The 11396-nt window shown below is 43.6% G+C and overlaps 1 protein-coding gene across 2 annotated transcripts; it reads left to right on the top strand.

Annotated features, from left to right (window-relative positions):
• The first annotated feature begins 9 nt into the window (after positions 1-9).
• dohh (deoxyhypusine hydroxylase/monooxygenase) lies at positions 10-9223 on the top strand. Of its 2 annotated transcripts, XM_031877440.1 has the most exons (5): positions 10-1702; positions 2319-2486; positions 3122-3198; positions 6372-6627; positions 7950-9223. In XM_031877440.1, the coding sequence occupies exons 1-5, from the start codon at positions 1594-1596 to the stop codon at positions 8258-8260; spliced, it is 921 nt and encodes a 306-aa protein (XP_031733300.1). In that variant the 5' UTR covers positions 10-1593; the 3' UTR covers positions 8261-9223. The 2 variants fall into 2 exon arrangements, with proteins under 2 accessions (XP_031733300.1, XP_031733301.1); XM_031877441.1 differs by lacking the exon at positions 2319-2486.
• The last annotated feature ends 2173 nt before the right edge of the window (positions 9224-11396 follow it).

Genomic DNA, 11396 nt, shown 5'->3' with positions numbered 1-11396 from the left:
ATTTGTGGCATGGGTAAAACTCCTCTACTCCTCAACTAGCGCCTCTGTCGTCACCAATAGATCAAACTCAGAATATTTCAATTTATACCGAGGTACCCGCCAAGGCTGCCCGTTAAGTCCCTTATTATTTGCCTTAGCTATCGAACCATTATCCATTGCTCTTAAAGCATCCCCTAACATTAAAGGAATTCACAGATGGAGCACTGAGCACAGTCTCGCTATATGCTGATGATTTATTAGTTTATATTTCGGACCCGGTAGAATCTGTCCCCGCACTAATTGAAATCCTGAAGCAATTTGGGACATTCTCAGGATATAAATTAAATTTCTCCAAAAGTGAATGCTTCCCTTTAAACAATTTGGCAATAAAGACTCCAGGAATGCAACTGCCTTTCCACAAGTGTGAGTCTGAATTCAAATATCTTGGCATCTATATCACCCGTAAATTTGAGAGTTTATATAATAGGAATTTTTCTCCACTAATCACCAAAATGAAGACAGACTTTGACAGATGGAAAAACATCTATACTTCATTAACAGGCAGAGTTAATTCTGTCAAGATGATTGTTCTACCACGCTTCTTATATCTGTTTCAATGTCTGCCAGTGTTCCTGCCGAAACTCTTTTTTTACTACCTTAGATAAGCATATTACAGGCTTCCTATGGGATAATAAACAACCGCGGATAAGTAAAGTGATGCTACAAAGACATCGATCTCAAGGTGGACTTTCTCTTCCCAATGTCAGATATTACTACTGGGTAGCAAATGTACAGAAAATAATATACTGGATCAAACTCCCTCAAGTAAGCTGGTGTCTAAATGAAGCTAAATCTTGCCCATCATCTTCTCTTCTAGCATTGGTAACCTCTAGACTACCATTCTCCCCAAGAAAATATTCATCCAACCCGATAGTAATTGCAACATTAAAAATTCTGGCGCAGTTTCGCGCACAATTTGGCTTCAAAGATCTATCTACTGTAACTCCTATTCATGATCACCTCTTCCCTCCAGCCAGACTGGAATATGCATTCTCGCTATGGCTTAACAATGGCATTTTCAACATGGGTCAGTTATACATTGGTGGGGTGTTCGGAAGCTCTGAGGATATATTTAAGAAATATAATATCCCTCACTCCCATCTGTTTCGCTACTTCAAGTGTGAAATTTTGCTAAATCTAACAACCCCAATTTTCCGAGTCCACCACTAGACTCTGTGTATGAGGAAATTCTGAACACACCACCAGAGGAAAAAGGATTTATATCCCGAATAAACCATCAAACCATTAACTCAATTACTGTGACTAACATTGTCAAAATCAAAGTAGACTGGGAAAAAGAACTTGCCATGAAAATACCAGACTCATTTTGGAACCAGGCCCTAATTGGAGTCAATAACAGCTCTTCGTGTGCACGGTTAAATGTACTACAATTCAAGGTACTGCATCGCCTGCAGTACTCGAACTTTAAACTTTCAAAAATGTACTCCAATGTAAAGGATAACTGCAATAGATGTCACAACTCGCCAGCAGATCTTACTCGCATGTTTTGGTTCTGCCCCCAACTGCACAGACCGTGTGTCTCTGTGGAGCAGGATGAGCAGCAGTGGGGAACAGATGGCAGCAGTAGGACAGGTTCTGACGGACCCAGGACTAGACCTGACCCGGCGGTTCAGAGCCTTATTCACCTTGAAGAACCTGGGAGGTAAGACCTCCAACATTTAGTATGAAATCACATTACAGTCATATAGCAGACGCTTTTATCCAAAGGGACTTCCAATTCAGATTCTATACACCGCTACGGGAGCATTTTTGGGGTTAAGTGTCTTGCTCGAGGACACATCGACATGCGACTAGCGGAGCCGAAGCCGGGGATCGAACCGCCGATCCTCTGATTGAAGGACGGCCTTGCTCTCCACTTAACCACAGTCGCCAATTGTGTTGAATGAGGATTGTTTTGAGATGCAGATGTTTGTCTCAGAAGTTTATTCCACAGATTAAAAGAAGAATTGACTGTTTAGTCATTTGGCTGGCGAGCCCTTCTGTTGAGTTCCACACAATGGTCTCACTCTGTGAAATGGATACTATGGGTTAGGGGTACAATATTATACATGGAATCATCATTTAAAAACTGCATTTAGTATTTACTCTGGTTATCTTCGTCTAATATTAAAATGAGTTTGATCTGAAACATTTCAGTGTGACAAATATGCAAAACAATAAGAAACCAGGAAGGGGGCACTGTGTACATATAATGCATCTATTGAAGAGGAACTCTGTGTTCATGTATGTGAACTGCTTTATGCTTTAACATGGGTCAGGTGCTGAAGCTATAGAATGGATCAGTAAAGCCTTCACGGACGAGTCTGCCCTGCTGAAGCATGAGCTGGCTTACTGCCTCGGACAGATGCAGGACAGACGGGCCATACCCACTTTAACAGCTGTTCTCAAAGATACACAGCAAGAGCCCATGGTCAGGCATGAAGCAGGTAAGCATGCTTGCACTCATGAACTGCCAAACACATGTTTGTGCGGCACTAAAGGTACACATGCTTGTGCATTCTTGTGCCTTTTGCAATACCCCTACCAGACACACACGAGTCCTTTCATTTGCCTCGTTTTCTATTAACCCACATATGTGCATGCTTGTGATTCTTCACACAACGCACAAACGGGCTGTTATTTATTCAAAGAGCTGTTAGCATGGTGATGGATGGGTATCATCAGGATTCTATAGATACTACTACACTCCTTACCTGTGCGTTCACACAGCTCAGGCTCACACATGCATGTACATACACACGCCTACATTACCAACAGTGGACTGTCGTGCTATTCTAACAAAGTGTGGACTTGGGTTATTTACTTTTAATGTAATAAAATGTGCTTTTTAATTAAAAAATAAATAAATTGCTGACCCCCTACACACCTTTAAATGACCTTCCTGACGCAAGCCAGACAGAAGAAAACAATCAGTATGTAGAACATGTGTGTAACAGCATCTCGTTGTATAAATCATGTATTTACTCCTCAGTGATGCACAGGATACAAATCCTTATGTTTGAGAACTAGAAGCAACAGTATGTGTTCCCGTTTGACGCTCTGACTCTGTGTCTTGCTGTAGGGGAGGCTCTGGGAGCGATTGGTGATCCTGTGGTTCTGGACCTACTGAAAGAGTACAGTCAGGATCCTGTCATAGAGGTAGGAACACAAGCTAGCGAGGCAGTGGTACCAGGCAGGCACGTGATCACATCCTCATCAACTGCATGAAGTCAATATGCAAAGAAGACGAGAATCCTGGCTGATATTTGTGAAGCTGGATTCATTTAAACTTGTGTCCCTTTTTTATTCTGTATACTATGACAGTATTGATTAAATGTAGTAGAAGTAAATGAAAACACAATTGAGTTCCCAGAAACACTCTGAGGCACACTTATGGAAGCAAACATATTTGTTGGTGCTGAACGCTTTGTTTTTTTAGCCCTTTATGCACACTTTCCATAAGTCTGCATTTCTGGAGACTTTGCCTGAGAGAGGTACCCACAATTCATAGGGCTGTGATGTTAAGCACGGCAAAACAAAAGGTAAACCAGAGGACTGATTGTGACAGCATTTTCACTTCAAACCAAACAATCAATCCATTAATTGAGAAAATAATCTGCACATTAATCAATAATGGAAAGAAATGATTATTTAATAGTTCAAAATGAGCTCCACCTCAGCAAAGTGCTGCTTCTACAGTAATGCCTGAATAGTAATAATCATTCAATAAGGGTGTTATAAACACTGAAAAACAACTATCACAGTTTGTCTATGTGAACTTTATCTGTCCCTAATACATCATCATATAACGGTTTAACAGTCACAGGGTGCATTTTATATACTTCCTCCACCCCTGACAAGACCACTCGGTGTACAATAACTTTATCTGTCACTTGATATCCTTATTTATCTTCCTCCTGCTTGTTTTACATTGCTAAAGGGTTAGGGTAAGGAAGGAGATCCAACATTCCTACAGGGCTTTGGAAGACATGAAGATTTTTTCAAAGTAGTAAGAAATGACTTGTACCTCTTTGAATGGAAACGGTAGAGTGGTTGTTGCCACAACTTCTTTTGGGATGGGTTTGAACTTTCCAAATATTTCTCATGTTGTCATGTTTGGTGCCCCAGAAGATGCAGAGGACCTTGTCCAACAAATATCCAGGGCAGGCAGATGTGGTTGTAATGCACATGCAATAACTTCTCACACAAGAGTACATTCATGTGGACAAATCAGTGAAAGAACTTTCAAACCGTCATTAACAGGGATGCATTAGGAAGAAACCCCTTTTTGGCAGCTTTGAAAGCAACCCTGCTAACATTGATCCAGACCATCTACGTTGTACGTAAGGGGACTGTGCAGAGCCCACACCCATCTATGAAGCACTTGAAGAAGTGGATTTACCTCCCACAAAGACAAGTCGGCACGCTCTGGTTTTAGTACAGAATATATTGAGGTTATTTTAGAACAGTCAGTATGCATTTGTTCAGTTAAAGGGGCACTTCGTCCATGTGCGCTTCTCTTCGAAATGTCTTTTTTTCCTAAGATGAAATGGTTCTTCAGGGAGCAATAAGTGACAGTGTGGGCTTGATGGTAGCTCTGACAGCGTTGGGGGCAGGTTCAGCCACGGGTCAATTCTCTATGCAAAAAAAACCTTGATGGAAACTACGTGTCTGTGGCCTGCACCAGAAAGTGTGTAATCATCCAATAGAGGAAAAAAAATGTTGCCATGCGATTTGTAACTTATAGACTATGTAACAGAGTCTGCTTTAGTACTACTCTGGGGTCAGTTGATTGTTTTTTGATGTCTGAGTGAGATTGCTTACTTGGCTGTCAGGTGTGGTGTCTCTACGTGCTGTGGTTTGAGAACTCTAGATAATTAATAAGGGCAGAAGAGTGATTATACCATTAGCAGTGGTGTAACAGATTGGTGATCCCTCGTTGCACATATGTGAACCTCAGATTAATTACACAGTTTAATTGTGAAAGAAAGTTGAACTGCCGGGTGTTATCGGCCATTACTCGGTAAACGTATGTGATCAGGAGATCACCATTAATGCCTTTTAATCACGGATCCCTGATAATGCTACACTGTGAACAACAAATCTGAGTTGAAATCAGCAGGAGAGCGGCTAAGCTTGGCAGCACCACTGTTCACCGCTAACATTGACGGAGCTTCCAGTCAATTACATTATGATGCGTTCATGCTCTGTTCAGTAAAAATTAGTGTTGGTGAAGGTACAATACAGCGTTATCATGATGTATTGAAATGTAATCTTGTAAAATATAATTTTTGGCGAGACACTTGAATGAAGACTGTTGAAGATGCTTTCACAGCAGTTTGAAATCGATAGTAGAGAGATAATTATGACCCGTTGAACACTAGCTCCAAGCAGCTATAAGCATGGTCACAAGGTTTCTACTCGTCATTGTACGACACAATTTGCTACATAGGAAAGAGAACTATATTCTATCTGGAGGGTGGAGTCTCACAGCCAGAGGAATGAAGCTGTTCTGAGGTCTGCTGGTTCAGCAGCTGATTCTTCTGTATCTCTCTCCAGACGGCAGCAGGTGAGCAGGTTGAGGCTGGGTGGCTTTTGTCTTTTATTATCCCTTTAGCTCTTCTCAGGCTCCTCTTCTCATCTACATCACTGATGCTCAGTAGATGGTACCAGTGATGTTCTGGTTTTAATCCCCCGCTGTAGAGCCCTCTTGTCCTGTGCCTTAAACATCCCATAACAGTTTGTAATGTTTGCAGTCGGGATGCTTTCTATTGCTCCTCTGTTAAAAGCTGTTTATGAGCTTTCTTCACCAGGATGGAGATGTGTGAGGACCACGTCAGGTTGCTTGTGATGCTGATTACCAGGAACTTAAAGCTGCTAACTTGCTCCATTGATGTAGACAGGGGTGTGAGTCTTCTCCTCCTCTTTTCTAAAATCAACAATCAGCTCCTTGGTTTTCCTGACGTTGAGCAGCAGGTTGTTCTCTGAGCTCCACTCTGCACGGTTGTTGATTTCCTCTCTATATGAAGTCTCATTGTTTGTAATATGATAGTAATGTCATCTGTGAACTTCACAGCAGAGTTCTGTTGTAATTAAAACTGCTAATTCCAAGATTCTTTTTTTAATCAAAAAATACAATCTTTTATTTTTCTGATCCTAACCCTAGAACTACAAACATAACATTAAGAGTCTTTGATGTTTACACTGACGTCAGAGCAGTTGAAATGATTCTTTGAGCTTCGCTTCAGTCTTGGTTCTCTGTGTCAACAAAAACACATGTCTGAAATGTGCAAACACAGCTTAGTATTTCTATCTGCCCCCCCGCCCTGCAGGTTGCAGAGACGTGTCAGCTGGCTGTCCGTCGGTTTGACTGGCTGCAGATTAGAGGAGAGAAGCAGTTGGACGACGGAAGTACAGATGAGAACCCCTACCACTCTGTAGACCCCGCCCCTCCAGCTGTGAGGAAGAGCGTGTCGGAGCTTCGCTCAGTCCTTCTGGATGAGAGTCTGCCGCTCTTTGAACGTTACCGTGCAATGTTTGCCCTGCGTAACCTGGGCAGCGAGAAGGCTGTGCTGGTACTGGGAGACGGTAGGAGACAGTTTACTGTTTCATTCAAGCATCAATGTGTACAACATCACAACTGTTTACTTCTGGTCATTTTCATGTCAACCTCGGTTTTAAGCTTGAGTTGAAACATCATCAGTCTGTGAAACTGTTTTAATATGAGTGGGTAGTTTGCACTGCATTGTAGTTTGTTCACGACTGACAGTTTATCCTGTCACCACTTCAAGGAACTCACATTTCAGTGTATGATCGGCTAATTAAAGTCATTACAGAAAGGATGTGGAAGGTAACTTACTGGAGAGTAGGGTGGGAATCTCTCGGCACCTCATGATTCCATTCGGAGGACTACGATGCCATTATAATACGTCTTCTTCATGCATTAACATATTTCGATACATGATTCTTTTTCTCACTATAAGAATCTGCTATTTTAAAAACACTGCATATTTGTAATGATTCATAATATCAATCAATATTAGTAACAAATAGAAGAGATGTGTCAACTGGAGTGTTACATTTCTAACATTGCAAAGAGAAGCAACAAGAAGATGAATGATATTGGGCCTGTAGCAGCATCCTTGTAGTACAAACATAGACTTCTGCATGTTCTGAGTCACTTGACATAACAAGCTGCCCTTATTCACAAATATATAACATAGACTTCTCTTCAAACAAATCCCCTTGTTACAGGCAATGAGCATTCAGCTTTCTTACAAAAATAACACTTTCTAAAACGTGGTTAAACTATATACAGAGAACGTGCACAGGTACGGTGACACAATATTATGTGGCAACGGATGTCACGTGTAACGTTTTACTTCTATCCTCAGTGACTCAATGACTTTAGCTTTGGTTTGGTTGTAGAGTATCGCTGTGTCGCTGAAACAAGACACGCGTGTGTTACGTCTGTTGCGTTCAGGGGCAGCTCGAAGGAATGGACAGCCTGGCGTCACAGTATTGTTACAGGCGATCATAATGTTGAGAATTGAGTTTGAAAATTTTGATTTGAGTTTTCTGCATCAAGTCATAATTGTTCATGAGAGAATCGCGATGCATCCAAGAATCCACTCCACCACGTAACGGACTACACAAAGCTAGCTTTTTTTTTTATTGAACAGAGACTTTTGTGAACTGTCCCACCCCTACAAGCAGGTGCAAAGTAATAACAAAGATATTTACTGTAAAGTCAGCTCAAACCATGTAAAAATAAAGCTTTAGAGGAAGGGAATGTTCTGGTCTGATATATGTGATTTTTCTGTGTACACTCTGAAAAAATGCTGGAATGATGATGGCATTGGAAAAACCTATATGTCATGCAGTCTCTTTTTTAACATGTTTGTCTCCAGGCCTGCAGTGCTCCAGTGCTCTGTTCCGCCATGAGATCGGCTATGTCCTGGGTCAGATGCAGCATCCGGCATCGGTCCCAGCCCTGTGTGCAGCTCTGGAGTGTTCTAGTGAGAACCCTATGGTCCGACACGAGGCGGCAGAGGCTCTTGGGTCCATCGGCAAAGAGAAGTGTCTGGCTGTGCTGCAACAACATCTTGGAGACGGAGAACGTATCGTCAAGGAGAGCTGCGAGGTCGCGCTAGATATGCTGGAGTACGAAAACAGTGAGCAGTTCCAGTATGCAGATGGATTGGTCAGCTTAGAGAGTTAAAGGTCTATGTTACACCTGAGGGGTGCTTTCACTCCAATCGCTTTTTTAACCCATTCAGTTGTCTCTGTACTATTGTATTTCCTTATACAGCAAATAAGACTGCTGTAAAACTATTGTGTCCTGTGGGATGAATGGTCACAGTATGAGAGATACTCTGCACATAAAATCAAAAATATAACTGTAAAAGCCCATCAAATCCATACCAGTTGGTGGGTTTCAGTGGGTGTTGCTGTGTAGGGGGGCAGGCAGGTCCTTTATGTCTTCACTGCTACCATTTGAAATGTTGTGGAAACTACAGCACCTCATACAGCAGCTTAGGGATGAAGGTGGAAGACCTGACGGATTGAAGTCTTGTTTTTGTTCTTTCTTGTCTTTCTTTTTGTTTTTGTCAGGGAGCTGCATGTGAACATCCAGTCCAACAGACTGGACATGAGACAGAGCGAGATGGACTTGTTCTAAATGCATACATTGGTTGTGATCCAGGCTGCATTACAGTTAATCAGGCTTCATGTCAGCTCCATAGAACAAGAATGAGAGTAGTATGGACATTGTCATTCAAATCAACAGCAGGATGGTCACAGCGGCGGCCATTTTAATGTGTACCTTTACCATTGCGAGGTACTGTCACCGTTGTAGCGGGCTAACTCTATGTTCAAAGTACAGGGCTTTTCTGTAGAGCTTGTCAAACGACCACAGCAAACACTTGAATGTCCGTTCTACTCTCATTCTATTTCTATAGTCATAGAATTAACACAAGCCAAGGCTTCTCTGTCGTGGATTTCAAGTATGTTAGGAAGTACACGTACCTCGTTGTTGGGAAAGTTCGTTCCAAACTAAACTGCTACAGATATAAACAATGTGGAATTGTAGTAAAACTTCAATCTAGATGACTGCAGAACACAGGTCTTGATTTGAATCTTGTATCCAAGTGTCTACTTTTTGGAAATTAAATTATGCTGTGTACATTTGTTTTATTGTCAATTCCTTTTATTTCCTGAGTCCTATTGCTGTATTGAAGTTCGCTGAGTAGCAATGTACTGTCTATCTTTACATCTTCATCTGTATATTGATGCTTTTTCTACCTGGATTAACTGACTATTGTTAAAGTCCCAGTGACACTAGAGTTGGAGTGTCTTTAGCTTCTGTACTGTGCCACATTCCCCAGTGTTTGAGCAGTGTACAGTTACAAGACGGATTCAAGTCAAATCCTTTGCGTTTGATTGGACCGCTAAAGTGGGCAGGCTTATAGTTGAAGGCAGTACGGACCTACAGTGGACTGTGGGTCTACATCACCTCCTTTGTCAAATGTTTTCACGATATCTGTTTAATTGGTTGGTATTAGCTTAAGTAAGCATACGTCTGATTTAGTTTCACTGGAGGAAAAGATGATTCGATTTTGATATAAAAATATGAAGATTTTTTTTCTTTTTTGGATACATTGTTCTAAAGGTGCACAATATGAACGAGGATGTGATCTAAATGTGAAAGTAAAAGGGTTAAAAAGGAATTTTCATCTTTATCTCCACTGAAACGTTTTTGTAATTGTACCATTAACTGAACCTGTTGAGCCTTTGGATGACAATGCACCTAATGAAACAGTATTTAATTTGCACAAAGAGGATATCTACCTGCCTTTTTAATCTTTGTGCCATAGCAAATCCATCTCTCCAATACACATAATACAGTCGGGCCCGATACAATATATATATATTCCATCCATCCATCCATTTTCCTCCGCTTATCCGGGATCGGTCGCGGTGGCAGCAGGTCAAGCAGGCCGACCCAGACCTCCCTTTCACCGGCAACATGTTCCAGCTCATTCTGGGGGATCCCGAGGCGTTCCCAGGCCAGCTGGGAGATGTAATCTCTCCAGCGTGTTCTGGGTCTTCCCCGGGGTCTCTTCCCAGTTGGACGTGCCTGGAAAACCTCCAGTGGGAGGCGTCCAGGAGGCATCCTAATTAGATGCCCGAACCACCTCAGCTGACTCCTTTTGACGCGAAGGAGTAGCGGCTCTACTCCAAGCTCCCTCCTGATGACCGAGCTCCTTACCCTATCTCTAAGGCTGAGCCCGGCCACCCTACGGAGGAAACTCATTTCGGCCGCTTGTCCTTTCGGTCATGACCCAGAGTTCGCGACCATAGGTGAGGGTAGGAACGTAGACCGAGTGGTAAATTGAGAGCTTTGCCTTCCGGCTCAGCTCCCTCTTCACCAAGACGGTCCGGTGCAGCGCCTGCTTTACTGCTGCAGCTGCACCGATCCGTCTGTCGATCTCCCGCTCCATCTTACCCTCACTCGTGAACAAGACCCCGAGATACTTGAACTCCTTCGCTTGAGGTAGGCACTCCGTCCCCACCTGGAGGGAGCAATCCACCGGTTTCCGGCAGAGAACCATGGCCTCAGATTTGGAGATGCTAACTCTCATCCCCGCCGCTTCACACTCGGCTGCAAACCGCCCCAGTGAATGCTGGAGGTCACGATCCGAGGAGGCTAACAGGACCACATCATCTGCAAATAGCAGAGAGGCGATCCCGAGACCCCCGAGACTGACGTTCTCCGCCCCCAGGCTGCGCCTAGATATCCTGTCCATGAAAATCACGAACAGGACCGGTGACAAAGGGCAGCCCTGGCGGAGGCCAACACCCACCGGGAACGTGTCTGACTTATTGCCGAGAATGCGGACACAGCTCCTACTGCAGTCGTACAGAGACCGGATCGCCCGTTGTAACGGGTCCGGCACCCCATACTCCCGCAGCACCCCCCACAAGACCCCCCGAGGGACCCGGTCGAAAGCCTTCTCCAAGTCCACAAAGCACATGTAGACTGGTTGGGCAAACTCCCAGAACCCCTCCAGTAGTCTTGCGAGGGTAAAGAGCTGGTCCACTGTTCCACGGCCGGGACGGAATCCGCACTGCTCCTCTTGAATCTGAGGTTCGACAAGCGGTCGGAGCCTCCTTTCCAGCACCCTGGCATAAGCCTTCCCCGGGAGGCTGAGTAGTGTGATACCCCGGTAATTCGAGCACACTCTCCGGTCCCCCTTTTTGAAGATGGGAACCACCACCCCGGTCTGCCATTCCATGGGCACTGATCCTGACCCCCATGCGACATTGAAGAGGCGTGTCAGCCAGGACAGCCCAAC

This window comes from Anarrhichthys ocellatus, unplaced genomic scaffold (assembly GCF_004355925.1).
Source record: "Anarrhichthys ocellatus isolate YVR2014 unplaced genomic scaffold, GSC_Weel_1.0 scaffold136, whole genome shotgun sequence".
Lineage (NCBI taxonomy): Eukaryota > Metazoa > Chordata > Actinopteri > Perciformes > Anarhichadidae > Anarrhichthys > Anarrhichthys ocellatus.
The sequence above is the reverse complement of the archived record's forward strand: the minus strand, read 5'-3'. Positions and strand labels throughout refer to the sequence as shown.

Bases quoted from the DNA above. Each gene is read 5' to 3' on its own strand.
- dohh (XM_031877440.1), top strand. From the start codon at position 1,594: ATGAGCAGCAGTGGGGAACAGATGGCAGCAGTAGGACAGGTTCTGACG. The intron at 1,703-2,318 runs GTAAGACCTCCA...AACATGGGTCAG, and splicing joins CACCTTGAAGAACCTGGGAG to GTGCTGAAGCTATAGAATGG. The intron at 2,487-3,121 runs GTAAGCATGCTT...GTCTTGCTGTAG, and splicing joins CATGGTCAGGCATGAAGCAG to GGGAGGCTCTGGGAGCGATT.